Source organism: Cherax quadricarinatus, chromosome 50 (assembly GCF_038502225.1).
Source record: "Cherax quadricarinatus isolate ZL_2023a chromosome 50, ASM3850222v1, whole genome shotgun sequence".
Classification (NCBI taxonomy): Eukaryota; Metazoa; Arthropoda; class Malacostraca; order Decapoda; family Parastacidae; genus Cherax; species Cherax quadricarinatus.
The window spans coordinates 27,975,354-28,001,705 of NC_091341.1; the positions used below are offsets into that span (position 1 = coordinate 27,975,354).

The following is a 26,352-nucleotide window of genomic DNA, read 5'->3' on the forward strand; positions in this document are numbered from 1 at the left end:
ACAGACCACTACCCTACTTTCCTCATAACAACTCTTGGTAAAATACCCCAAGACACTACAAAAGTCACCTTCAGACTTCACAATGAGGCAGCCATTAATAACTTCACAACAGCAGTAACAAACATTGACTGGCACACTGAGCTAGAAATCTATACAGATATTGACGAATGTTTTAATAATTTTCTAAAAAAGACCCAATACCTTTATAACAAGCACTGCCCTAAAAAACTAAACAGATGACAGCTAAGAGACTGAACAGTCCCTGGCTAACACCCAGCATTCTCAAATCCATAAATACAAAACACCGATATGAAAAACAGTACAGAATGGGTCACATAACCAGAGACCAAACAAAATGTTATTCGGCAATCCTAACCAGCCTGATAAGAAGGGCAAAAAAATTGTATTATGAGAACAGATTATCCAACTTACGAGGTGATATAAAAAAGACCTGGAAGACCCTATCAGAAATTCTGGGAACAAAAAAGATATCACGCCATAGCGAAATAAAATTAGCAAAATCAGATGAACCCCAACTCCCACCAACAGAAACAGCAAACAGACTCAATGATCTCTTCTCCACTATAGGCCAAAACCTTGCCAATAATATCCCAAGCTCAGATACCCCACCAAATGACTACCTCACTGGCAACTACCCGAACACACTGTTCCTAGCTCCGACTAACCCATACGAAGTTTCCCTTATTATCAACGCACTGAAAAACAAGGCAGGAGATTTAAATACCTTACCACCCTTTACATACAAAAAAGCGTCACAAGTACTATCACCAATCATTGCAACACTCTTTAACAAATCCATTGAATCCTCCACCTTCCCTACAGTTCTCAAAATAGCAATGGTCACCCCGATCCATAAAGGAGGAGACCAAACAGAGTTGAATAACTATAAGCCAATATCCAATTTACACCCTCTCTCAAAAATCTTCGAAAAATTAATTCATAAACGAATCTACTCCTACCTCATCTCCCATAACATTCTCAACCCCTGCCAATTTGGATTCAGGCCTAATAAAAATACTAATGATGCTATTATACACATGCTAGAACATATATACACTGCAATAGAGAAAAAAGAAGTCCCATTGGGGATCTTCATTGACTTACGTAAAGCTTTTGATACAGTTGACCATGACTTGCTCCACGTAAAATTGTCACACTATGGTATTAGAGGGCACTCCCTCAACTACCTCAAGTCTTACCTCAGCAACAGAGGCCAATATGTGTACGCAAATGGGGCAAGCTCTTCCGCAAAACCAATTACAGTTGGTGTCCCACAGGGAAGTGTCCTTGGCCCTCTTCTCTTTCTCCTATACATAAATGACCTACCAAATGCTTCGCAATTACTCAAACCCACACTTTTTGCAGATGACACCACGTACGTCTTCTCTCACTCGAGCCCAGTCACGCTAGCCAATACTGTAAACACCGAATTACAGAAAATATCTACCTGGATGAGGACTAACAAACTTACATTAAACACTGACAAAACCTACTTCATTCAGTTTGGTAGCAGAGCTACAGATGTACCTCTTAACATAACGATAAACGGATCACCTATCACAAAGCTAACAGAGGGAAAATTCTTTGGAATCCACCTCGATAATACTCAAATTTCATACACATATACAACAAATTTCTAAGAAAATTTCCAAGACTGTAGGCATACTATCGAAGATACGGTACTATGTTCCACAGTCAGCCCTCCTGGCCCTTTATCACTCTCTTATTTACCCCTATCTCACCTATGGAATTTGTGCATGGGGCTCAACAACAACTAACCATCTCAGACCACTAATTACCCAACAAAAGGCTGCAGTTAGAATGATAACAAATTCTCACTACAGGCAGCACACTCCACCAATATTCAAAACACTCAACCTACTCACCATACAAAACATCCATACTTATTATTGCACTTATTACATACATAGAACACTTAACTCTGATATTAACCCTCCCCTCAAACATCTCCTTGCCAACCTCAACAGAACACATGACCATAACACAAGGCACAGATCACTCTTTGATGTTCCTCGTGTCCATCTCACACTATGCAAAAACTCAATGCACATAAAAGGCCCTAAAATCTGGAATTCATTACCTGTAAATATAAAAGAAACACTACCTGTTTATAAATTCAAGTCTCTTCTCAAAGTTCACTTATTCACTCAAAACCAAATAAATACTGAATAACTGAACCATATAAATTGTATATCCTAAATGTTACTCACAATTATATCACACAAATGTTAAACCTAACTTTATTTTTTTTTTAAATACACTACCTGAATGAACAGCAATGCATGCAACCATATGACCTGTCTTTGTAATACTCATTTGTATTTTACAGTTATCTGTTTACAATAATGTCTTATCACTGATTACATCATTGCTTAGTTAATCTTAAGTTAATTTTAAGCCAGCCCGTAATGCTATGCATATAAGTGGCTTTGGCATGCTGCTCTTACCTGTATTTTTTTGTACCTGTATCTTGCACCAACAGAGGCTACCATAATTATTAACAATCTAATAAACAAATCAGGAAATATAGCTCAAGTACCACCACTACTGTACAAACGAGCAGCTCAGATCCTTTCACCCACCATTGCACTACTCTAACAAATTACTAGAAACCAACACTTTACCGGCATCACTCAAAATAGCAAGGATTACACCAATACATGAAGGTGGTGACCCAACAGTTGTAAACAACTAGGCCAATATCAAACTTGCCTTTACTTTCCAAAATCTTCGAGAAGCTCGTACACAACACGTTATACTTCTTCATAACATCACAAAGCATCATCAACCCCTGCCAGTTTGGCTTCAGGAGAAACAAAAGCACAAATGACACAATATTAACCCTTAAACTGTCCAAGTAGATCTATGTTCACATGTGTAGTGCTCCAAAAGTAGATCTACTTTTTTTTTTACATATTTTCAAATATAACAAATAAAAAACATAGATCAAAGTTTTTTTTACACGTTTTCAAATGTAAAAAAAGAAAAGAAGATCTACTTTTTTTACATACTTTCAAATGTTGAAAAAATATAGATCTACGTTTGGACAGTTTAAGGGTTAAAAATGGTAAACCTACTTTACACAGCGCTTGAAAAAAACAAATACCAGCTTGGACTCTTTATCGACCTTAAGAAAGCTTCTGATACAGTAGACCACAGCATCCTACACCTCAAACTTGATCATTACAGTATAAGAGGCCATGCCCTTGCATATATCAAGTCATACCTTACTAACAGAAAGCAATACATCTCAAGCAAGGACACAACCTCCTCAACAAGACCCCAGGACACTGGTGTACCAAAGGGAAACATTCTTGGCCCCCTCATTTTCCTCTTATACATCAACAATCTTCCAAGCGTATCACAACAATTCACACCTATTCTCTTTGCTGACAACATGACTTGTGTCATCTCTCACCCTAATCTAGCCTCACTCAACACTATTGTTAACGAAGAGCTCGCAAAAATAACAACCTGGATGACTGTCAATTAACTTACACTTAATATAGACAAAATCTTCTACATAATGTCTGGGAGTAGAGACAGTGATGTCTAACTAAATATTATGCTTAATAACATCCTTATTGCTAAACATAATAAGGGAAAATTCCTGGGTCTGCACCTTGACAGCAACCTGAAATTCAACACCCATATCCAACACATAACAAAAAAAAGTATATAAAACAGTTGGCATCCTCTCAAAGATACATTACTATGTACCACAAACAGCACTACTTACACTAATACATACTATTCACTGATCTACCCCTACCTCACCTATGCCATTTGTGCCTGGGGTTCCACAACGACAAATCACCTAAAGCCAATAATGCAGTGCGAATGATCATACAATCTACTGCTAGACAACCCTCCCCCCCCACTCTTCAAAGACCTAAACCTACTCACTCGTACCACTGTGCAACCTACATTTACAGAACAATCAATTCTAATATTAATCTCAACCTGATGTGCTTTCTTGATAGTCGCAATAAGACCCATTGACATAACACTAGGCACAAAAATCTCTATGACATTCCAGTGCCAGGCTAAATCTTTTCAAAAACTCAAGGGCCCAAAATCTGGAACTCTCTACCAGAAATCTCTAGAACCACTGACTTAATTAGCATTTATAAAACTACAGTTAAAAAACACCTTACCTCCTTAACCCTTTCACTGTCGGTGCCGTATAGATACATCTTATGAGCCAGTGTTGGTGATGTATTATTTATTATTATTATCACACTGGCCGATTCCCACCAAGGCAGGGTGGCCCGAAAAAGAAAAACTTTCACCATCATTCACTCCATCACTGTCTTGCCAGAAGGGTGCTTTACACTACAGTTTTTAAACTGCAACATTAACACTCCTCCTTCAGAGTGCAGGCACTGTACTTCCCATCTCCAGGACTCAAGTCCGGCCTGCCGGTTTCCCTGAACCCCTTCATAAATGTTACTTTGCTCACACTCCAACAGCACGTCAAGTATTAAAAACCATTTGTCTCCATTCACTCCTATCAAACACGCTCACGCATGCCTGTTGGAAGTCCAAGCCGCCCCTCGCACACAAAACCTCCTTTACCCCCTCCCTCCAACCTTTCCTAGGCCGACCCCTATTCCGCCTTCCTTCCACTACAGACTGATACACTCTTGAAGTCATTGTTTCGCTCCATTCTTTCTACATGTCCGAACCACCTCAACAACCCTTCCTCAGCCCTCTGGACAACAGTTTTGGTAATCCCGCACCTCCTCCTAACTTCCAAACTACGAATTCTCTGCATTATATTCACACCACACATTGCTCTCAGACATGACATCTCCACTGCCTCCAGCCTTCTCCTCGCTGCAACATTCATCACCCATGCTTCACACCCATATAAGGGTGTTGGTAAAACTATACTCTCATACATTCCCCTCTTTGCCTCCAAGGACAAAGTTCTTTGTCTCCACAGACTCCTAAGTGCACCACTCACCCTTTTCCCCTCATCAATTCTATGATTCACCTCATCTTTCATAGACCCATCCGCTGACACGTCCACTCCCAAATATCTGAATACATTCACCTCCTCCATACTCTCTCCCTCCAATCTGATATCCAATCTTTCATCACCTAATCTTTTTGTTATCCTCAAAACCTTACTCTTTCCTGTATTCACTTTCAATTTTCTTCTTTTACACACCCTACCAAATTCATCCACCAATCTCTGCAACTTCTCTTCAGAATCTCCCAAGAGTACAGTGTCATCAGCAAAGAGCAACTGTCACAACTCCCACTTTATGTGTGATTCTTTATCTTTTAACTCCACGCCTCTTGCCAAGACCCTCGCATTTACTTCTCTTACAACCCCATCTATAAATATATTAAACAACCACGGTGACATCACACATCCTTGTCTAAGGCCTACTTTTACTGGGAAATAATTTCCCTCTTTCCTACATACTCTAACTTGAGCCTCACTATCCTCGTAAAAACTCTTCACTGCTTTCAGTAACCTACCTCCTACACCATACACCTGCAACATCTGCCACATTGCCCCCCTATCCACCCTGTCATACGCCTTTTCCAAATCCATAAATGCCACAAAGACCTCTTTAGCCTTATCTAAATACTGTTCACTTATATGTTTCACTATAAACACCTGGTCCACACACCCCCTACCTTTCCTAAAGCCTCCTTGTTCATCTGCTATCCTATTCTCCGTCTTACTCTTAATTCTTTCAACATGATACATTGTTTATTATTCAATAATAAACAATGTATCATGTTGTAATATAACTTATATTGTATAAGCCTACTGTGTAAGTTAAACATTATGGTATAAAGATACCTAATTGCTGCACACATGACTTAGGGGATAAAAGAGAGTGCAAAAATTATAGGGGGATAAGTCTGCTGAGTATACCTGGTAAAGTGTATGGTAGAGTTATTATTGAAAGAAGAGTAAGACGGAGAATAGGATAGCAGATGAACAAGGAGGCTTTAGGAAAGGTAGGGGGTGTGTGGACCAGGTGTTTACAGTGAAACATATAAGTGAACAATATTTAGATAAGGCTAAAGAAGTCTTTGTGGCATTTATGGATTTGGAAAAGGCGTATGACAGGGTGGATAGGGGGGCAATGTGGCAGATGTTGCAAGTGTATGGTGTAGGAGGTAGGTTACTGAAAGCAGTGAAGAGTTTTTACGAGGATAGTGAGGCTCAAGTTAGAGTATGTAGGAAAGAGGGAAATTATTTCCCAGTAAAAGTAGGCCTTAGACAAGGATGTGTGATGTCACCGTGGTTGTTTAATATATTTATAGATGGGGTTGTAAGAGAAGTAAATGCGAGGGTCTTGGCAAGAGGCGTGGAGTTAAAAGATAAAGAATCACACATAAAGTGGGAGTTGTGACAGTTGCTCTTTGCTGATGACACTGTACTCTTGGGAGATTCTGAAGAGAAGTTGCAGAGATTGGTGGATGAATTTGGTAGGGTGTGCAAAAGAAGAAAATTGAAAGTGAATACAGGAAAGAGTAAGGTTATGAGGATAACAAAAAGATTAGGTGATGAAAGATTGGATATCAGATTGGAGGGAGAGAGTATGGAGGTGAATGTATTCAGATATTTGGGAGTGGACGTGTCAGCGGATGGGTCTATGAAAGATGAGGTGAATCATAGAATTGATGAGGGGAAAAGGGTGAGTGGTGCACTTAGGAGTCTGTGGAGACAAAGAACTTTGTCCTTGGAGGCCAAGAGGGGAATGTATGAGAGTATAGTTTTACCAACACCCTTATATGGGTGTGAAGCATGGGTGATGAATGTTGCAGCGAGGAGAAGGCTGGAGGCAGTGGAGATGTCATGTCTGAGAGCAATGTGTGGTGTGAATATAATGCAGAGAATTCGTAGTTTGGAAGTTAGGAGGAGGTGCGGGATTACCAAAACTGTTGTCCAGAGGGCTGAGGAAGGGTTGTTGAGGTGGTTCGGACATGTGGAGAGAATGGAGCGAAACAGAATAACTTCAAGAGTGTATCAGTCTGTAGTGGAAGGAAGGCGGGGTAGGGGTCGGCCTAGGAAAGGTTGGAGGGAGGGGGTAAAGGAGGTTTTGTGTGCGAGGGGCTTGGACTTCCAGCAGGCATGCGTGAGCGTGTTTGATAGGAGTGAATGGAGACAAATGGTTTTTAATACTTGACGTGCTGTTGGAGTGTGAGCAAAGTAACATTTATGAAGGGGTTCAGGGAAACCGGCAGGTCGGACTTGAGTCCTGGAGACGGGAAGTACAGTGCCTGCACTCTGAAGGAGGGGTGTTAATGTTGCAGTTTAAAAACTGTAGTGTAAAGCACCCTTCTGGCAAGACAGTGATGGAGTGAATGATGGTGAAAGTTTTTCTTTTTCGGGCCACCCTGCCTTGGTGGGAATCGGCCAGTGTGATAATAAAAAAAAATAATAATGACTTATCTGCATTTCCAATGTTATGACATTTGCATTTTTTTTTAAGCATTTCAGCAATTCACTTTCTTCTTCACTGAAGTCTTGTGTTTTCATTCCAAATTTCATCTACTTTCAGAGTTTCTCAGCTGGGAATATTTTATACACACTTTATATACTTCTCATTTGGTGGTTTGAGTTAAACATTCTCAGGACAGATTCCCAGAAACACAGTTTTCCAGGAAATCTTTGATAGTTCTTTGTATATTTGGTCACAGCAAATTCTCTGATATTTGAAGTTTCTTATAACACACTGGCTATCTCCCACCAATGAAGAATGACCCAAAAAAGAAGAAACTTGTTTATCATCACTCATTCAATCACTGTCTTTCCAGAAGCATGCTAACATCACAGTTCAAATGACCTTCTAAACTGCAACCTCCCCACCCTTCCTCCTGAGTACATGCAACATACTTCCTACCTCCAAGACTCATGTCCGGCTAACCAGTCTTCTTTAATATCTTTATAAATGCTATTTTGCTAACAATCCAACAGCATGTCAAACCGTAAAAACCACTTGCCTCCAATCACTCCTATCTAAAAAGCGTGGATGCCCAAGCACTTAACACTCACAAACCCCCTTACATAGTCCCATCAACCCTGCCTGGGATGACTCAGAACCCTCCTTCCCTCCACCCCAGATTTATATGCCCTCCTAGTCATCCCATTTTGCTTCATCCACTCTAAATGTCTCCAAAAGTAACTTTATGACTGTTTGCACTTCAATTCAGTATGTTATCTGTTGGCTCAACTGAAATATTTCTGCAGTCAGTGAGGAATTCCAGGTACTACAGTGGACCCCCGACATTCGATGACATCGACATTCGATAAATATGACATTCGATGCATTTTAACGCAAAAATTTCGCCTCGACATTCAATGGAAAACCCGATATTTTATACGATTCGTACGAGACATGTCCACGTGTGGCCTGAACTGCCCCATGTGTGCCAGTGTTTACAAGCCAGCCAGTGTGCGAGCATCTAAGGATACATTCGGTACATTCCATATTATCACTGTTTTTGGTGCTTGTTTCTGCAAAATAAGTAACCATGGGCCCCAAGAAAGCTTCTAGTGCCAACCCTTCGAGAAAAAAGGTGCTAATGACTATAGAAATGAAGAAAGAGATAATTGCAAAGTACGAAAGTGGAGTGCATGTGTCGGAGCTGGCCAGGTTGTACGTATAGTAAACCCCAATCAACCATCTCTACTATAGTGAGCAGGAAAACTGCAATCAAGGAAGCTGTTGTTGCAAAAGGTGCAACTTTGCTTTCGAAACAGAGATCGCTAGTGTTAGAAGATGTTGAGAGACTGTTATTGGTGTGGATAAATGAAAAACAGACAGCAGGAGATAGCATCTCTCAAGCGATCATTTGTGAAAAGGCTAGGCAGTTGCATGATGATTTGGTAAAGAAATTGCCTGCAACTAGTGGTGATGTGAGTGAATTTAAGGCCAGCAAAGGTTGGTTTGAAAGATTTAAGAATCGTAGTGGCATGGTGAGGCTGCCAGTTCAAGTCCTAATGGAAGGGGATTCCCCTTCTAAACACTAACACCATCCACACTCTCCCCTCCTCCCATCCCATCAATCATCACCAGATCTTCATTAAAGGTAAGTGTCAATTCTATTGTTATTAATCTATTGTTATTGTAATTATTCTATTGCATTAAACTTAATATTTCATGTGGTAAAAAAAAATTTTTCCTACTTTTGGGTGTCTTGCACGGATTAATTTGATTTCCATTATTTCTTAAGGGGAAAATTAATTTGACTTTCGATATTTTCGACATTCGATGAGCTCTCAGGAACGGATTAATATCGAATGTCAGGGGTCCACTGTATTTCAAGAATAATGCTTTAACTTATTATCTTCTACCTGACATCTGGGAAATTGAAATCTCCAAGAAGGATGATATGTGGTGCAAGATTTTCAATATTTTCTAGGCAGCCACCATCCTTTTCTGTTCAGTGAAATCTTCTAAGTAGGAAACACATTCACCATCCCTAATTCAACAGCTGTCTTGCCAGAAATGAGCAGATATTACAATTCAAAAAAAAAAAACATCTGAGCTGCAACATCTCACCCATTATTCAGAGTGTAGGAATTGTAGTTCTCACCTCCACTTAACAAGTTTCCTTGATTCCCTTCATGTTACTTTATTCACATTTAACAGCATGTCAAATCCCAAAAAAACACTTGTCTCCATTCATTTCATTTTACAATGGTTACATATACCCATTATAGTATATGAGATTTATTATTCTGGTATTTTATTCACATTACTTCCACTATACAGGAGGGCACTGTTCCCAACACCATAGGGTAAGCAGCAGGTGAAAAAGAGCATTTTTTTTTCATAATACAGTGGACCCCCGCATAACGATGGCATCGCATAGCGATTTTTCCGCATAACGATTACTTTTATCGCAAAATTTTTGCCCCGCATACCGATTAAAAACCCGCATACCGATTTTCGTCCGAGACGCGTCCAATGTGCCCTCACATGTGCCGGCCGTCCCATTGTTTACCAGCCAGCCTCCGCGGTAACATCCAAGCATACACTCGGAATATTTCGTATTATTACAGTGTTTTCGGTGGTGTTTCTGGAAAATAAGTGACCATGGGCCCCAAGAAAGCTTCTAGTGCCAACCCTGTGGTAAAAAGGGTGAGAATTAGTATGGAAATTAAGAAAGATTTTGAAGGGTTTGGGGCTAACCCTGAGAAGCCTATGCCAGTTGTGGAATCCATTGTGCCTACTTCAAAGATTAAGGAAATGTGTGCAGAGTGGTTTGAACTGCAAACCTTTATAGATGAAAATCACCCTGACACAGCTGTTGCAAGCCGTGCTTGTGACTATTTCAATGACAATGTTATGGCCCATTTTAGGAAAGTCTTGAAGAAACGGGAGGTACAGAGCTCTATGGACAGATTTGTTGTGCGACAGAGGTCCAGTGACTCTGAAGCTGGTCCTAGTGGCATTAAAAGAAGAAGGGAAGTAACCCCAGAAAAGGACTTGCTACCTCAAGTCCTAATGGAAGGGGATTCCCCTTCTAAACAGTAAGAAGATAATGCTCTCCCCTCCTCCCATCCCATCAATCATCACCAGATCTTCAATAAAAGTAAGTGTCATGTAATTGTGCATGCCTTTTTCAGTTTGTGTGTATTAAAATTAACATTTCATGTGGTAAAAAAAATTTTTTTTCATACTTTTGGGCGTCTTGCACGGATTAATTTTATTTCCATTATTTCTTATGGGGAAAATTAATTCGCATAACGATTATTTCGCATAACGATGAGCCCTCTTGCACGGATTAAAATCGTTAACCGGGGGTCCACTGTATAAAACAAACCATACCATGGGCGGGGACAGAACCCGTGATCAGAGAGTCATAAAACTCCAGATTGACACATTAGCCACTGAGCCAGCTGGCTACAATAAGATTCATTCAACTAGGTATATTTATATACTATAGGAAGTTTAGCATAGGCACTAATCTGACCATAAATGCAAGTTTTTACAGACGAATCTCCGGCCAGCATGGCCGTGTATAAATATACCTAGTTGGATGAATCTTACTGTAACCAGCTGGCCAAGTGGCTAATGCATCAGTCTGGAACACCAAAAGAGGGTGCTGTATATGTGGGGCCCTCCCATATCAAGGTTCACAATGCATCATGTATATTCTGTCCATGGCATACTCAAACACCACCTCAATATTATACTCTACATTTTGCCCCTTACCTTATTTCTCAGTTTTACCTCATGGTCCTTATTCTACAGCATTTACTTACTAAAACACTGCAGGTGACACTGATAGAGAAACTTTCTAAAGATTTATTAATTTTTCTGTTAGCACAGCTACTGATGTGACCTGAAGTTCACAATTACACATAGAAAATGTCAAAGCTCACCATCAACTTTGGTGGAGGGTCCATGGGTGCAGACGAAGGAGTCCAGCTTGACCAGATCATAAGCACGCATGTACGACTTGGGCAGTGAGGTTTGAACTGTGTCGTCATCGGGGTTGTCCTCGATGCTTGCTTGCTTCACCACCATGAAGTACAGATTCTGTTCAACTTCACATGGACTTCCCTCTTTCTCGCTGAATTCCACTATCTGGTGACATACATCATTAAAAATTACTACACAGGTGCTCATTTACTTCATCTCCAAAAGTCCTTTTGCAATTACTTTGAAGATGAAACATAAGATAATTACCCAGCATGAAGGCAGCAAGTCCATAACTTGTATTCATTCATTTACTTTTCAATACTAGTATTTAGTTACAGAAATTATTTGTTTATTTACAGATTCAGTGACAGTACTTATTTATTTACTTACACCTACCATCCGACTTACGACCAAGCTTGGTTCCGACCAACCGGTCGTAAGTCAAAATGGACGTAAGTCGAATCTTTGAAAATTGCCGACATATTAGGTAGGGCATAATGTCAAACTTTTCCTATATAAACTACCTACATAGTACTGTAATGTAATGTACAATCATTATTTCATTCTTTTTACCATAATTTACTTCTATTGTTATATTTTAATTATTTATGTACTGTATATAATGTATACATGGTAGTGAACTGTATTGTAAATTTTACGTCACATACAGTATCATATGTTACTGTTATCTTTATGTATTGTCGACACAGTGGAATGGGAGAATACCACTGGTAGTGTCATCCTGCCAGAATGTTGTATAACCTATACCCTAAGTAAAGAGAAACAACTCTGGAACATGTGTAATACGTAGCTGGCTGGCTGGCCGGGTGGTTGGCTGACTGATTGTGGCTCTCTCTCTCTGTATTTTTTTTTTTTTTTTTTTTTTACGCAGGGTTTGACAAGGTTAAGGATCCCTAGCTTTATTGACAGCTATATTACAGGTTAAGGATTCCTAACTTTATTGGCAAGCTAAGAGCTGTTACCTACATCAGCTCATTTGAAAGCATTTTTATTGTTATGAGACATACAAGTAGGGAACAGGATGAAGTTGGAGCCATCTGTGGGCCAGCATTTTCATTTGATCAACTGACTTTATCTCGTTGACATCATTATGCTGTACGAATGTGTTCCATACTCGAGTCATCCTGGGTATGTATGATCTCAGATGGAGTGATGTTCTGGAGAAGGGTACAGCCAGAGTGAAGTTGCTGCTTTCTGCCCGTCTTGTGGCATAAAAGCTTGTTTCACGCTGTCCTAGAAGTGGATCCAAGTGTGGTATTTTGACAATATTGGCCTTGTACATAACAGTAAGGCCACCCACATCCCTCCTATGTTGAAGGCTCTGCTGAAATGACAGATCTATCCAGGATGGGTCCAGGCGAGAGATGAGACGTCTTGCTCTGTTCTCTACTCTGTCAAGCAGTCGCAGATGAGAGGGGGGGCAGGCAAACCAAGAAAGTGGAGCATACTCAAGGTGTGAGCGTACTTGTGCCTCGTACAGGATCTTGCAACCCCTACTGTCAAGCAGATGCGAGATACGGCGAAGTGCTGTAAGCTTCCTGGCTGCCTTGTTTGCAAGATTTACAACATGGTTCTTCATGGTTAGTTTGGAGTCAAATTTCACCCCAAGGATATCAACTTCTTCTCCAGGTGCCAACATCCTCCCATTCATCCTTACTACTGCACCAGCATTATCATCATGGTGCCTAGAGACTATCATCATTTGCGTTTTCTCAGGTGCAAATGTTACTTGCCATCTATTTCCCCAAGCTGATATAGCTCTCAGCTGGTGATTGATGTAGCTTAGAGCAGCTGGCCTTTCTTCTCTTGGATAAGTGAATGTCAGTGTACAGTCGTCTGCATATGCATGTGATTCTGGGATGAGATGAAGAAGGTCGTTGAAGTAGACATTCCATAACAGTGGACCCAGCACGCTTCCTTGTGGAACGCTTGCCCCAATAGGATGCCTTGCTGATTCCGTTCCATTGAGGACTACACTTAGAGATCTACCATGAAGGTAATCACTGAGGAGACATAGCGTAGAGCCTGCAATTCCCAGTGCTTGAAGTTTTGCTAAGAGGCCCTGGTGCCACACCCGGTCGAAAGCGCCAGCAATGTCCAGTGCTACCACACAGCTGACTTTGGATTCATCCAGTGACTGGTGCCACTTAGTGGAGAGGTTTAGCAACAGATCAGCAGCAGAGTAACCTTTCCTGAAGCCATATTGACGATCACAAAGTAGTGAGTGGTAGTCAAAAAAATCTGTCATTTGTCTTGAGATAATTGTTTCAAGGATCTTACCAGTGATTGACAGGAGTGACACTGGTCTGTAGTTGCTGATTTCTGCTCTGCTCTTCTTTTTGTGAACAGGGACTACATTTGTCTCTTTCCATGGAGAGGGCCATTTACACTGTACTAGGCAGTGCTGAAAGATGCGAGTTAGAGGTGCTGCTAGCTGGTCTGCACATCTTCTCAACAATCTTGGGCTCAACTTGTCTGGGCCCACAGCCTTTTCTTGGTCAAGTGATTTAAGAAGGAAATGCACCTCCTCCTGCCTTATTGTCACCACTGACAGTTTTGACACAGTTCTTGCAGCTAGCCAAGGAGGGTCCCTTGCTGGATCAGGAACTTGCATTTTGGTAGCAAAGTGTTCAGCAAAGAGGTCCGCCTTCTCTTGACTACTAGTAGAGGTGGTCCCATCCTGTCGATTTAGAGGTGGAATAAGTTCATCAGGCAGATAACCTTGTCTGTCCTTGACCAGGGACCACCAGGTTTTGGAGCCTACCCTACCTGATGCTAACTTTCTTTTAGTGTCCACCTCCCATTTAGCAATGGCCCACTTTTGAACATCACCCATATGCCTACAGGCTTGCATGTGCAAGTTCCTGTTATAGGTGGTAGGATGTCTCTTATACCTTCGCCATGCTTTGTACTTAGCAGTAGCAGCCTCTCTACAACGAAAGCCAAACCAAGGCTGATCTGTAGGCTTTGTCACATATTGCCGGTGAGGAATGTGTTCTTGTTGCAGATTAAGGATGTGTCCAGTGAAGGCTTTCACTTGGTTGTCAACATCCCCCTGGAGAAGAGCATTCCAGTCGGTGGTGGCGAGCTCAGAGCAAAGGGCTGGCCAATTACCTCTTTCCCATAGCCAGGTTGTGCGTGTGGACTCCTCACCTCGTTCTGTTGGGATCTTAAGTGTGGTAAAAACAGCCTTGTGGTCAGACGATCCAACGTAGCCGAGGGGTTGACAAGTGACTATGCCTTCTGCCAGATCACTCACTACTGGGTCAAGGGAGGAGCCAGAGATATGAGTAGGGAAATCAACAAAGTTTCTCATGTCAAACACTGCAAGAAGGTCATCAAAGTCCCTCTGTATAAGGTGCTGGTTGAGGTCACCAACAATTATAATATGTTGACAGTTGTGTTGTAGCAGAAGGGAGTCAATATTTTCCATTAGGAAGTTGATAGGGTCTGCATGTTGCCACTGAGGTCTGTACATTGCACATGCTAGTACAGAGGTACTAGTGTTTATACAGAGCTTGAAGAACATCATTTCAAGATGTGTAGGGGTGGCAACATCTATGTGCTGGGCATGAACACTTTTAGAGAAGCACACAGCAACACCACCTCCTTGCCCTTGCCTGTCTCTTCTCATCCATGAGGTGTAGCCAGCAATTCTTGCAAAATTTTCTGGAGTCCTGTCATCCAAAAATGTTTCAACAACAGCTATCATGTCTGGACGTCGAGTGTTCACAAAGCTATGTGTGAGCTCTCCAACATTAGTAATGAAACCTCTAATGTTGGCCGACAGGATGCTGATAGACTGGCTCCTCATGATGAAGTGGTCAGCTTGAGGTGGTGGGTGTGTAGGGAATGTAAGGTGCCTGCCCTTGAGAGAGGTAGGGTACTGAGGCAGCTGCAGGGATGTAGGTCTGTGGTCTTGTATAAGGCCCAATCCCACCTGCTGGGCTGGGATAGGAGTAGCTAAGTGGGTGACGTGTGAGAGTGTTTACCAATTCAGAGATCCTGCTGGTTTGTTCTGAGAACAGGTCTCTAAACAGGTGGCCCTGTCTGTCAAGTTCCTTTTTCTTCCGACACTGGTCCTCCTTATGTCCTTTCTTGTAGCAGTAGTTACACCTGGTATCTCGCAGGCAGTTGTTGGCAGAGTGCCCCTTCTGGTGACAGCGAGAGCACAGCCTAGGTGCCTGGGAGGGTGGACTAGGATTTGTTGCACCTCCTGTGTTTCTCAGATTTGTCCTCAGATTCTGCCGCTGGAACTGTGTTAGTGGAGGGTGAGACGGCTGTAGATGTCTTCCTCCACCACGTCCTCCTCCACGTCCTCTACCCCGCCCTCTACCAGTTCTGACAGATGTGTCCCTGCTGTTCGTACTTCGGCGCAGCAGGTGATCAGGTGCAGTGATAGTTCCCTGATCACTAACTGCACCGTTCTCTGGTGGAGAAACTCCTGGCTCAGAACTTGCTGTCGAAACACTACTACCAGATTCTAGAATAGTATCGGCAGGTGTGCTGACAGGTGTAGGATCAGAGATGGTATGTGCACTGTCAAGTAGACTGGCAGTGGCTGAAGCAGAGATGTCAGGTGTAGGAGAATTAACAGATCCAAGGCTTCCCACGTTGCTGGGAAGAGGATTTGTTCCCTCTGTGGTGGTCAGAGGAATTGTGTTAGAATTCCCAAAGGTAGTGTTTTGAACTCTGCCAGTCTGTGGGACCTTAGCGATGACAGAATTCCACCAGTCGTTTACCCCTGAGTTAAGCTCAGTGTGGGACTTCCAGTCTTTGTCAATAGTGTCGCCATCAGCTGAGCAGCTTATGTCACTTGATGCAGGCTTGCACTGACCTTCTAAAATAGCTTGTAGGTTATCTAATGATTTGAGGAGCTCATGAAGTGCTTCCCTGTGATGGATTATCTTAGCTGCAACTTTACAACACAGCCCAAGAGGGCAGTCTTGATCTTTGGACAGGAGTCCCTGAGGTAGGACTTCTGAACCTTCCTCCTGTAGCTCCAGGCTTGTATCCACATATACCACAGGATTATGGATATCCTTAAATTTTCTGAAATTTTCAACCTGGCTGCAACAAAATTCTCCTTCTGGAGTGCAATCTGTGTGGCAGTAGTTGGAACAAGTAGGCTCCTTACATCCAAGAAGATCTTTGTCCCTTGTGGTATACCCACAAACACTGCAGTATCTACTGGGACAATAGCCAGATAGCGTAGATAATCTTGCTATTTTGCGGTGTGAAGTCATCTCTCTCTCTCTCTCTCTCTCTCTCTCTCTCTCTCTCTCTCTCTCTTTCTGTATATATCTCTCTGTCTCTCTCTTTCTGTATATCTCTCTCTCTCTCTCTCTCTCTCTCTTTCTGTATATCTCTCTCTCTCTCTCTCTCTTTCTGTATCTCTCTCTCTCTCTCTCTCTCTCTCTCTCTCTCTCTTTCTGTATATATATATCTCTCTCTCTCTCTCTCTTTCTGTATCTCTCTCTCTCTCTCTCTCTCTCTCTCTCTCTTTCTGTATATCTCTCTCTCTCTCTCTCTCTTTCTGTATATCTCTCTCTCTCTCTCTCTCTCTCTCTCTTTCTCTATATCTCTCTCTCTCTCTCTCTCTCTCTCTCTTTCTCTATCTCTCTCTCTCTCTCTCTCTCTTTCTGTATATCTCTCTCTCTCTCTCTTTCTGTATATATCTCTCTCTCTCTCTCTCTCTCTCTCTTTCTGTATATCTCTCTCTCTCTCTCTCTCTCTCTCTCTCTCTCTTTCTGTATATATATATCTCTCTCTCTCTCTCTCTTTCTGTATCTCTCTCTCTCTCTCTCTCTCTCTCTCTCTCTCTCTCTCTCTCTCTCTCTCTCTCTCTCTCTCTTTCTGTATATCTCTCTCTCTCTCTCTCTCTCTCTATCTGTATATATATATATATATATATATATATATATATATATATATATATATCTCTTTCTGTGTATATATATATATATATATATATATATATATATATATATATATATATATATATATATATTATAGGTAGTAGGTTGGTAGACAGCAACCGCCCAGGGAGGTACTACCGTCCTGCCAAGTGAGTGTAAAACGAAAGCCTGTAATTGTTTTACATGATGGTAGGATTGCTGGTGTCCTTTTTTCTGTCTCATGAACATGCAAGATTTCAGGTACGTCTTGCTACTTCTACTTACACTTAGGTCACACTACACATACATGTACAAGCACATATATACACACCCCTCTGGGTTTTCTTCTATTTTCTTTCTAGTTCTTTTTTATTATTATTATCACACCGGCCGATTCCCACCAAGGCAGGGTGGCCCGAAAAAGAAAAACTTTCACCATCATTCACTCCATCACTGTCTTGCCAGAAGGGTGCTTTACACTACAGTTTTTAAACTGCAACATTAACACCCCTCCTTCAGAGTGCAGGCACTGTACTTCCCATCTCCAGGACTCAAGTCCGGCCTGCCGGTTTCCCTGAATCCCTTCATAAATGTTACTTTGCTCACACTCCAACAGCACGTCAAGTATTAAAAACCATTTGTCTCCATTCACTCCTATCAAACACGCTCACGCATGCCTGCTGGAAGTCCAAGCCCCTCGCACACAAAACCTCCTTTACCCCCTCCCTCCAACCCTTCCTAGGCCGACCCCTACCCCGCCTTCCTTCCACTACAGACTGATACACTCTTGAAGTCATTCTGTTTCGCTCCATTCTCTCTACATGTCCGAACCACCTCAACAACCCTTCCTCAGCCCTCTGGACAACAGTTTTGGTAATCCCGCACCTCCTCCTAACTTCCAAACTACGAATTCTCTGCATTATATTCACACCACACATTGCCCTCAGACATGACATCTCCACTGCCTCCAGCCTTCTCCTCGCTGCAACATTCATCACCCACGCTTCACACCCATATAAGAGCGTTGGTAAAACTATACTCTCATACATTCCCCTCTTTGCCTCCAAGGACAAAGTTCTTTGTCTCCACAGACTCCTAAGTGCACCACTCACTCTTTTTCCCTCATCAATTCTATGATTCACCTCATCTTTCATAGACCCATCCGCTGACACGTCCACTCCCAAATATCTGAATACGTTCACCTCCTCCATACTCTCTCCCTCCAATCTGATATTCAATCTTTCATCACCTAATCTTTTTGTTATCCTCATAACCTTACTCTTTCCTGTATTCACCTTTAATTTTCTTCTTTTGCACACCCTACCAAATTCATCCACCAATCTCTGCAACTTCTCTTCAGAATCTCCCAAGAGCACAGTGTCATCAGCAAAGAGCAGCTGTGACAACTCCCACTTTGTGTGTGATTCTTTATCTTTTAACTCCACGCCTCTTGCCAAGACCCTCGCATTTACTTCTCTTACAACCCCATCTATAAATATATTAAACAACCACGGTGACATCACACATCCTTGTCTAAGGCCTACTTTTACTGGGAAAAAATTTCCCTCTTTCCTACATACTCTAACTTGAGCCTCACTATCCTCGTAAAAACTCTTCACTGCTTTCAGTAACCTACCTCCTACACCATACACTTGCAACATCTGCCACATTGCCCCCCTATCCACCCTGTCATACGCCTTTTCCAAATCCATAAATGCCACAAAGACCTCTTTAGCCTTATCTAAATACTGTTCACTTATATGTTTCACTGTAAACACCTGGTCCACACACCCCCTACCTTTCCTAAAGCCTCCTTGTTCATCTGCTATCCTATTCTCCGTCTTACTCTTAATTCTTTCAATTATAACTCTACCATACACTTTACCAGGTACACTCAACAGACTTATCCCCCTATAATTTTTGCACTCTCTTTTATCCCCTTTGCCTTTATACAAAGGAACTATGCATGCTCTCTGCCAATCCCTAGGTACCTTACCCTCTTCCATACATTTATTAAATAATTGCACCAACCACTCCAAAACTACATCCCCACCTGCTTTTAACATTTCTATCTTTATCCCATCAATCCCGGCTGCCTTACCCCCTTTCATTTTACCTACTGCCTCACGAACTTCCCCCACACTCACAACTGGCTCTTCCTCACTCCTACAAGATGTTATTCCTCCTTGCCCTATACACGAAATCACAGCTTCCCTATCTTCATCAACATTTAACAATTCCTCAAAATATTCCTTCCATCTTCCCAATACCTCTAACTCTCCATTTAATAACTCTCCTCTCCTATTTTTAACAGACAAATCCATTTGTTCTCTAGGCTTTCTTAACTTGTTAATCTCACTCCAAAACTTTTTCTTATTTTCAACAAAATTTGTTGATAACATCTCACCCACTCTCTCATTTGCTCTCTTTTTACATTGCTTCACCACTCTCTTAACTTCTCTCTTTTTCTCCATATACTCTTCCCTCCTTGCATCACTTCTACTTTGTAAAAATTTCTCATATGCTAACTTTTTCTCCCTTACTACTCTCTTTACATCATCATTCCACCAATCGCTCCTCTTCCCTCCTGCACCCACTTTCCTGTAACCACAAACTTCTGCTGAACACTCTAACACTACATTTTTAAACCTACCCCATACCTCTTCGACCCCATTGCCTATGCTCTCATTAGCCCATCTATCCTCCAATAGCTGTTTATATCTTACCCTAACTGCCTCCTCTTTTAGTTTATAAACCTTTACCTCTCTCTTCCCTGATGCTTCTATTCTCCTTGTATCCCATCTACCTTTTACTCTCAGTGTAGCTACAACTAGAAAGTGATCTGATATATCTGTGGCCCCTCTATAAACATGTACATCCTGAAGTCTACTCAACAGTCTTTTATCTACCAATACATAATCCAACAAACTACTGTCATTTCGCCCTACATCATATCGTGTATACTTATTTATCCTCTTTTTCTTAAAATATGTATTACCTATAACTAAACCCCTTTCTATACAAAGTTCAATCAAAGGGCTCCCATTATCATTTACACCTGGCACCCCAAACTTACCTACCACACCCTCTCTAAAAGTTTCTCCTACTTTAGCATTCAAGTCCCCTACCACAATTACTCTCTCACTTGGTTCAAAGGCTCCTATACATTCACTTAACATCTCCCAAAATCTCTCTCTCTCCTCTGCATTCCTCTCTTCTCCAGGTGCATACACGCTTATTATGACCCACTTCTCGCATCCAACCTTTACTTTAATCCACATAATTCTTGAATTTACACATTCATATTCTCTTTTCTCCTTCCATAACTGATCATTTAACATTACTGCTACCCCTTCCTTTGCTCTAACTCTCTCAGATACTCCAGATTTAATCCCATTTATTTCCCCCCACTGAAACTCTCCTACCCCCTTCAGCTTTGTTTCGCTTAGGGCCAGGACATCCAACTTCTTTTCATTCATAACATCAGCAATCATCTGTTTCTTGTCATCCGCACTACATCCACGCACATTTAAGCAACCCAGTTTTATAAAGTTTTTCTTCTTCTCTTTTTTAGTAATTGTATACAGGAGAAGGGGTTACTAGCCCATTGCTCCCGGCATTTTAGTCGCCTCATACGACACGCATGGCTTACGGAGGAAAGATTCTTTTCCACTTCCCCATGGACAATAGAAGAAATAAAAAAGAACAAGAGCTATTTAGAAAAAGGAGAAAAACCTAGATGTATGTATATATATATATGCATGTGCGTGTCTATGAAGTGTGACCAAAGTGTAAGTAGGAGTAGCAAGATATCCCTGTTATCTTAGCGTGTTTATGAGACAGAAAAAGAAACCAGCAATCCTACCATCATGCAAAACAGTTACAGGTTTTTGTTTCACAGTCATCTGGCAGGACGGTAGTACTTCCCATGGGGAAGTGGAACAGAATTCTTCCTCTGTAAGCCATGCGTGTTGTAAGAGGCGACTAAAATGCCGGGAGCAAGGGGCTAGTAACCTCTTCTCCTGTATATATTACTAAATTTAAAAGGAGAAACTTCAGTTTTTTCTTTTGGGCCACCCCGCCTCAGTGGGATACGGCTGGTACGTTGAAAGAAGAAGAATATATATATATATATCTCTTTCTGTATATCTCTCTCTCTCTCTCTCTCTCTCTCTCTCTTTCTGTATATATCTCTCTCTCTCTCTCTCTCTCTCTCTCTCTCTTTCTGTATATATATATATATCTCTCTCTCTCTCTCTTTCTGTATATATATATATATCTCTCTCTCTCTCTCTCTCTCTCTTTCTGTATATATATATATATATATATATATATATATATCTCTCTCTCTCTCTTTCTGTATATATCTCTCTCTCTCTCTCTCTCTCTCTCTCTTTCTGTATATCTCTCTCTCTCTCTCTCTCTCTTTCTGTATATATATCTCTCTCTCTCTCTCTCTCTCTCTCTCTCTCTCTCTCTTTCTGTATATCTCTCTCTCTCTCTCTCTCTCTCTCTTTCTGTGTGTATATATATATATATATAATATATATATATATATAGATATATATATATATATATATATATATATATATATATATATATATCTCTTTCTGTATATCTCTCTCTCTCTCTCTCTCTCTCTCTCTCTCTCTCTCTCTCTATCTGTATATATATATATATCTCTCTCTCTCTCTCTCTCTCTCTCTTTCTGTATATATATATATATATATCTCTCTCTCTCTCTTTCTGTATATATATATATATATATATCTCTCTCTCTCTTTCTGTATATATATATATCTCTCTCTCTCTCTCTTTCTGTGTGTGTATATATATATATATATATCTCTATCTCTCTATCTCTCTCTATCTCTATCTCTCTCTATCTCTCTATCTCTCTCTATCTCTCTATCTCTCTCTATCTCTCTCTATCTCTCTCTATCTCTATCTCTCTCTATCTCTCTCTATCTCTCTCTATCTCTCTCTATCTCTCTCTATCTCTCTCTATCTCTCTCTCTCTCTCTATCTCTCTCTATCTCTCTATCTCTCTATCTCTCTCTCTATCTCTCTATCTCTCTCTCTATCTCTCTCTATCTATCTCTCTCTATCTATCTCTATCTCTATCTCTATCTCTCTCTCTCTCTCTCTCTCTCTCTCTCTCTCTCTCTCTCTCTCTCTCTCTCTCTCTCTCTCTCTGGTACACGTAAGTGAAGTTATCATACATAGTATAAATTACCTAGGATAATGCAAAAAATCCAGACAAAGTGCTATACAGTGGATCTGTGATCCAGTGCCCTAAATTAATAATAATATTAATAATAATTATTATTATTATTACAATAATACATATGTACTAATATTAATAATAATATTATTATTAAACTATAATATAATTGTGTCCACTCATTACCCGTAGTCTTAATAATGTAGAGTGAGAGCCACCAATGCTTCTATGATGACCTAGTTACAAGCAAAACTGCACTACCCAACGTAGCACCCACAATGACCAAAGATTACCAACAGTGAAACCTACAAATCAAAAATAATAGAGATCAAAGGAAGACTGCCCACAAACCCAAAGCAACACCCCGCTGCCAGCTGAACAACGTAACCCTAAGCTTTGTATAACTACAACTTCTTCTTAACTACAACAATTCCTGTAGTATGATGAGGCACAATCTCAGAGGAAACAGCACCAAGGTCAGCAATAAAACGCCGAAAAATCAACTATTCAACAAGTGTAGCCAGGAGGATGCCGGCCCAGCTACCACCCCTCTCACCACCGCTCAAGGCGACGCCACAACAATAACAACAAACATGGCTGCCCCCAGCCCATCCTCCCCTCTCTTCCCCGGATTCAACCTACCAAGTAGTCTCTCAGGTATGACCAACGATCCAGATACCCTAAAGTCATGCATCTCCACCTTAGTTATTGAAAATATGAATCTTCAAGAGACGCTAACAAAACAAGACACCAGGATGACACAACTCGAGAGCAAAATCCTCAGTCTTGAACAAAAGTTATCAACACCAGGAATGACTGACTATGGCAAGACCATCCAAACAGTCATAGATAGCCATACAGAACAAATAATATCTCTTAACCCCTTCAGGGTCCAAGGACCAAATCTGAAGTGGTGCCCCAGTGTCCAAGAATTTTCAGAAAAAAAATGTGTTATTTTTTCTTATGAAATGGTAGAGAATCTTTTTGTGAAGGTAATAAAACAAAAAGTACGAAATTTGATGGTAAATTGAAAAATTATGCTCTCGCGAATTTTGATGTGTCAGCGATATTTACGAATCGGCGATTTTGCCGACTTTGACTCCCATTTTAGGCCAATTACATTATTCCAGTCAACCAAATTCTTAGCTATTTCACTAGTATTACTTCTATTCTATCGATTGAGCACAAGAAATTGCCAAATCAATTGTTTCAACTACAAATTAAAGTGATCGGAAATTGTTAATTTGGCCAATTTAACACAAAGTTCAAAATTTTCCAATTTCAAAATAGGATCCAGAATAAACAATGTAGGCATTCCTGGCACTAAACTAACATTTCCTCTGTTCATCAGTTGTGTTTTAAGGCTTTACAAAAAATTCCATTTTGATTTTTTATTCACATAATGAATTTTTATTCACACCAAAAAATAGAAGATTTACTGTTATGCAATACTGTAATAATTGTATAAATATCATCACCATATTTGTGAATGCATATTAGACCCACCAGCTGGTGTGTATTAGACGTGTGAGGTCATTTGTTTACTCTTGAAAATCGGCAAAAATTTAACATTTCTGCTACTTTGAGCTCAGTTTCAAGCCATTTCCAGTGCTAAAACCAATCAAAATCATCTCTATTTCTGTAATATGTCTTCCATTCTATCAAATGAGACCAAGAAATCACAAATACAACTATAAAAAACATACGAAAAAACACTGCAGTCGCTGTTTTAATCGAAAAATCATGATTTCAGTTTTTTTCTCTTATTATACACAGTGGGCTGCAGGATCTGTTTTATGTGGTGCACACATACCACATAGATGTATTCTCTCATATCTAGGCCCAAATGTACCACTCACAGTTTATCAGAGTGAGCTGAGCTCATGACGTAGATCTACGGTTTGGACCCTGAACGTAAAGCCGTAGATCTACGGGACGGACCCTGAAAGGGTTAATACAAAGGTTGAAGAAGCAGTAAAAGAATGGAAGAACAACTTAGATAACCAGTTCAGTGACTACTTTGCTCTCCAAGAAGATAAAACTGAACAAGATAAACTATCGGACGCAGTAATAGTTAACAGTCCACTTTTTCCCAGTGATATGAACCAAACAAACAGTAAAGAAATTACTCTGCAGATCATAAAGGACCAAACAAGTGCTATTGTACCAGAGTCAGAAATAAAAGCCAGGTTACTAGGATCCCATGGTGGAAAAAGTGTTATGCTTAGATTCCACTCACATGACAGGAAAAAAGACTTAATTATTGCATCTATTAAAGTAAAGAAAGAGGTATACATAAACGAGTGTCTTACCAAAAAACGTCAGAACCTCCTGTATAGAGTCAGAAAACTTAAGCGGGAGAATAATGACACAATACACCAATGCTTCACACGGGATGGGAAAATTCTTGTTAGGAAAACAAATGTAGGTCAACTGTACACAATCACGAACGAGAATGATCTATCACGATTTCTCAGGGATACTGATCTTACAGAGAATAAGTAAACAATGTCCAACCTAAACGGCTACGTAATGTAGTGTATGTTTTGCTCCATTATTGTTCAAATCTCGTAGTACAATCTCTTAGTAATTAAATAATCAACTACCTCATTATGTGATTTTACTAGTAAGCCTAAGTCACCTTATGTAATTTTCTTATTTACTATTGTTTGCTTAAATATTAGCTGAATTGATACTTTCTCTGTCCATATTTTTTTTAAATACTATTAATTGATATTACTTACTAAAATTAAAAATTAATTGCCATTTTTACTATCAGTACAATTTACTCTTAACATTTTTGACATCATTCAATTACCATTACTTGTCTAATTACCATAACCTGTTTTAATACCACATTTACTATCTTAGAGTACTCTTAAATACCTTGTCCTGACAAATAACCTCTAGTATAACTACCAGTGCAATATTGAATCCAAATAACTGTTCTTAAAATTTAATACTTGAAATAAACATTACTTTTTCACTTTATTTTTGCTAATTAATCTTTTTTTGTAATCATTATTACTTACTAAAATTTTATTAAACACCATATTTACTACCAGTCAATTTTACTTTTGTACATTAATCATTATTTCATACTTTTCATAACATTTTGTTGCCAAATTTTCAAGTTTGTATATTCAACTCCAACCTTTATATTATCCTTTGTACCTGTGTACCTGTGTACCTGTGTACCAGTGTACCTCTGTACCTGTCTACCATCTTACTATCATATTATAACCAAGTCATTGCCATTGTTATTTTTTACTTATTATTCTTTTGGTACTTTAATTTGTGAATTTTATTTTGTCAATTTAAATCTAGTTATACTCTTGATCTTGTTAACAACCTATATCAGACCCTAGTGCAATTGTTCTTGTTAACAACCTATATCAGATCCTAGTGCAATTGTTCTTGTTAACAACCTATATCAGACCCTAGTGCAATTGCAAGTACCATTTGAATTTGTATTTTTATATTATAAGTTTATACCTAGTTGTACTTTAGCTTAGCATAGTTGTACTTAGCATAATCACAGATAATACCACAGACCACTACCCTACTTTCCTCATAACAACTCTTGGTAAATTACCCCAAGACACTACTGAAGTCACCTTCAGACTTCACAATGAGGCAGCCATTAATAACTTCACAACAGCAGTAACAAACATTGACTGGCACACTGAGCTAGAAATCTATACAGATATTGACGAATGTATTAATAATTTTCTAAAAAAGACCCAATACCTCTATAAAA

The 26,352-nt window shown here is 40.2% G+C and overlaps 1 protein-coding gene across 4 annotated transcripts in view; it reads right to left on the reverse strand.

The window, feature by feature from the left end:
* MED14 (mediator complex subunit 14) overlaps window positions 1-26,352 on the reverse strand; it is a 532,798-nt gene that overhangs the window by 268,872 nt on the left and 237,574 nt on the right. For all 4 annotated transcript variants that reach the window (XM_070095607.1, XM_070095604.1, XM_070095606.1 and 1 more), the window contains one exon: window positions 11,411-11,615. In XM_070095607.1, the coding sequence (XP_069951708.1) occupies window positions 11,411-11,615 (205 nt within the window). The remainder of the gene's footprint in view (window positions 1-11,410; window positions 11,616-26,352) is intronic.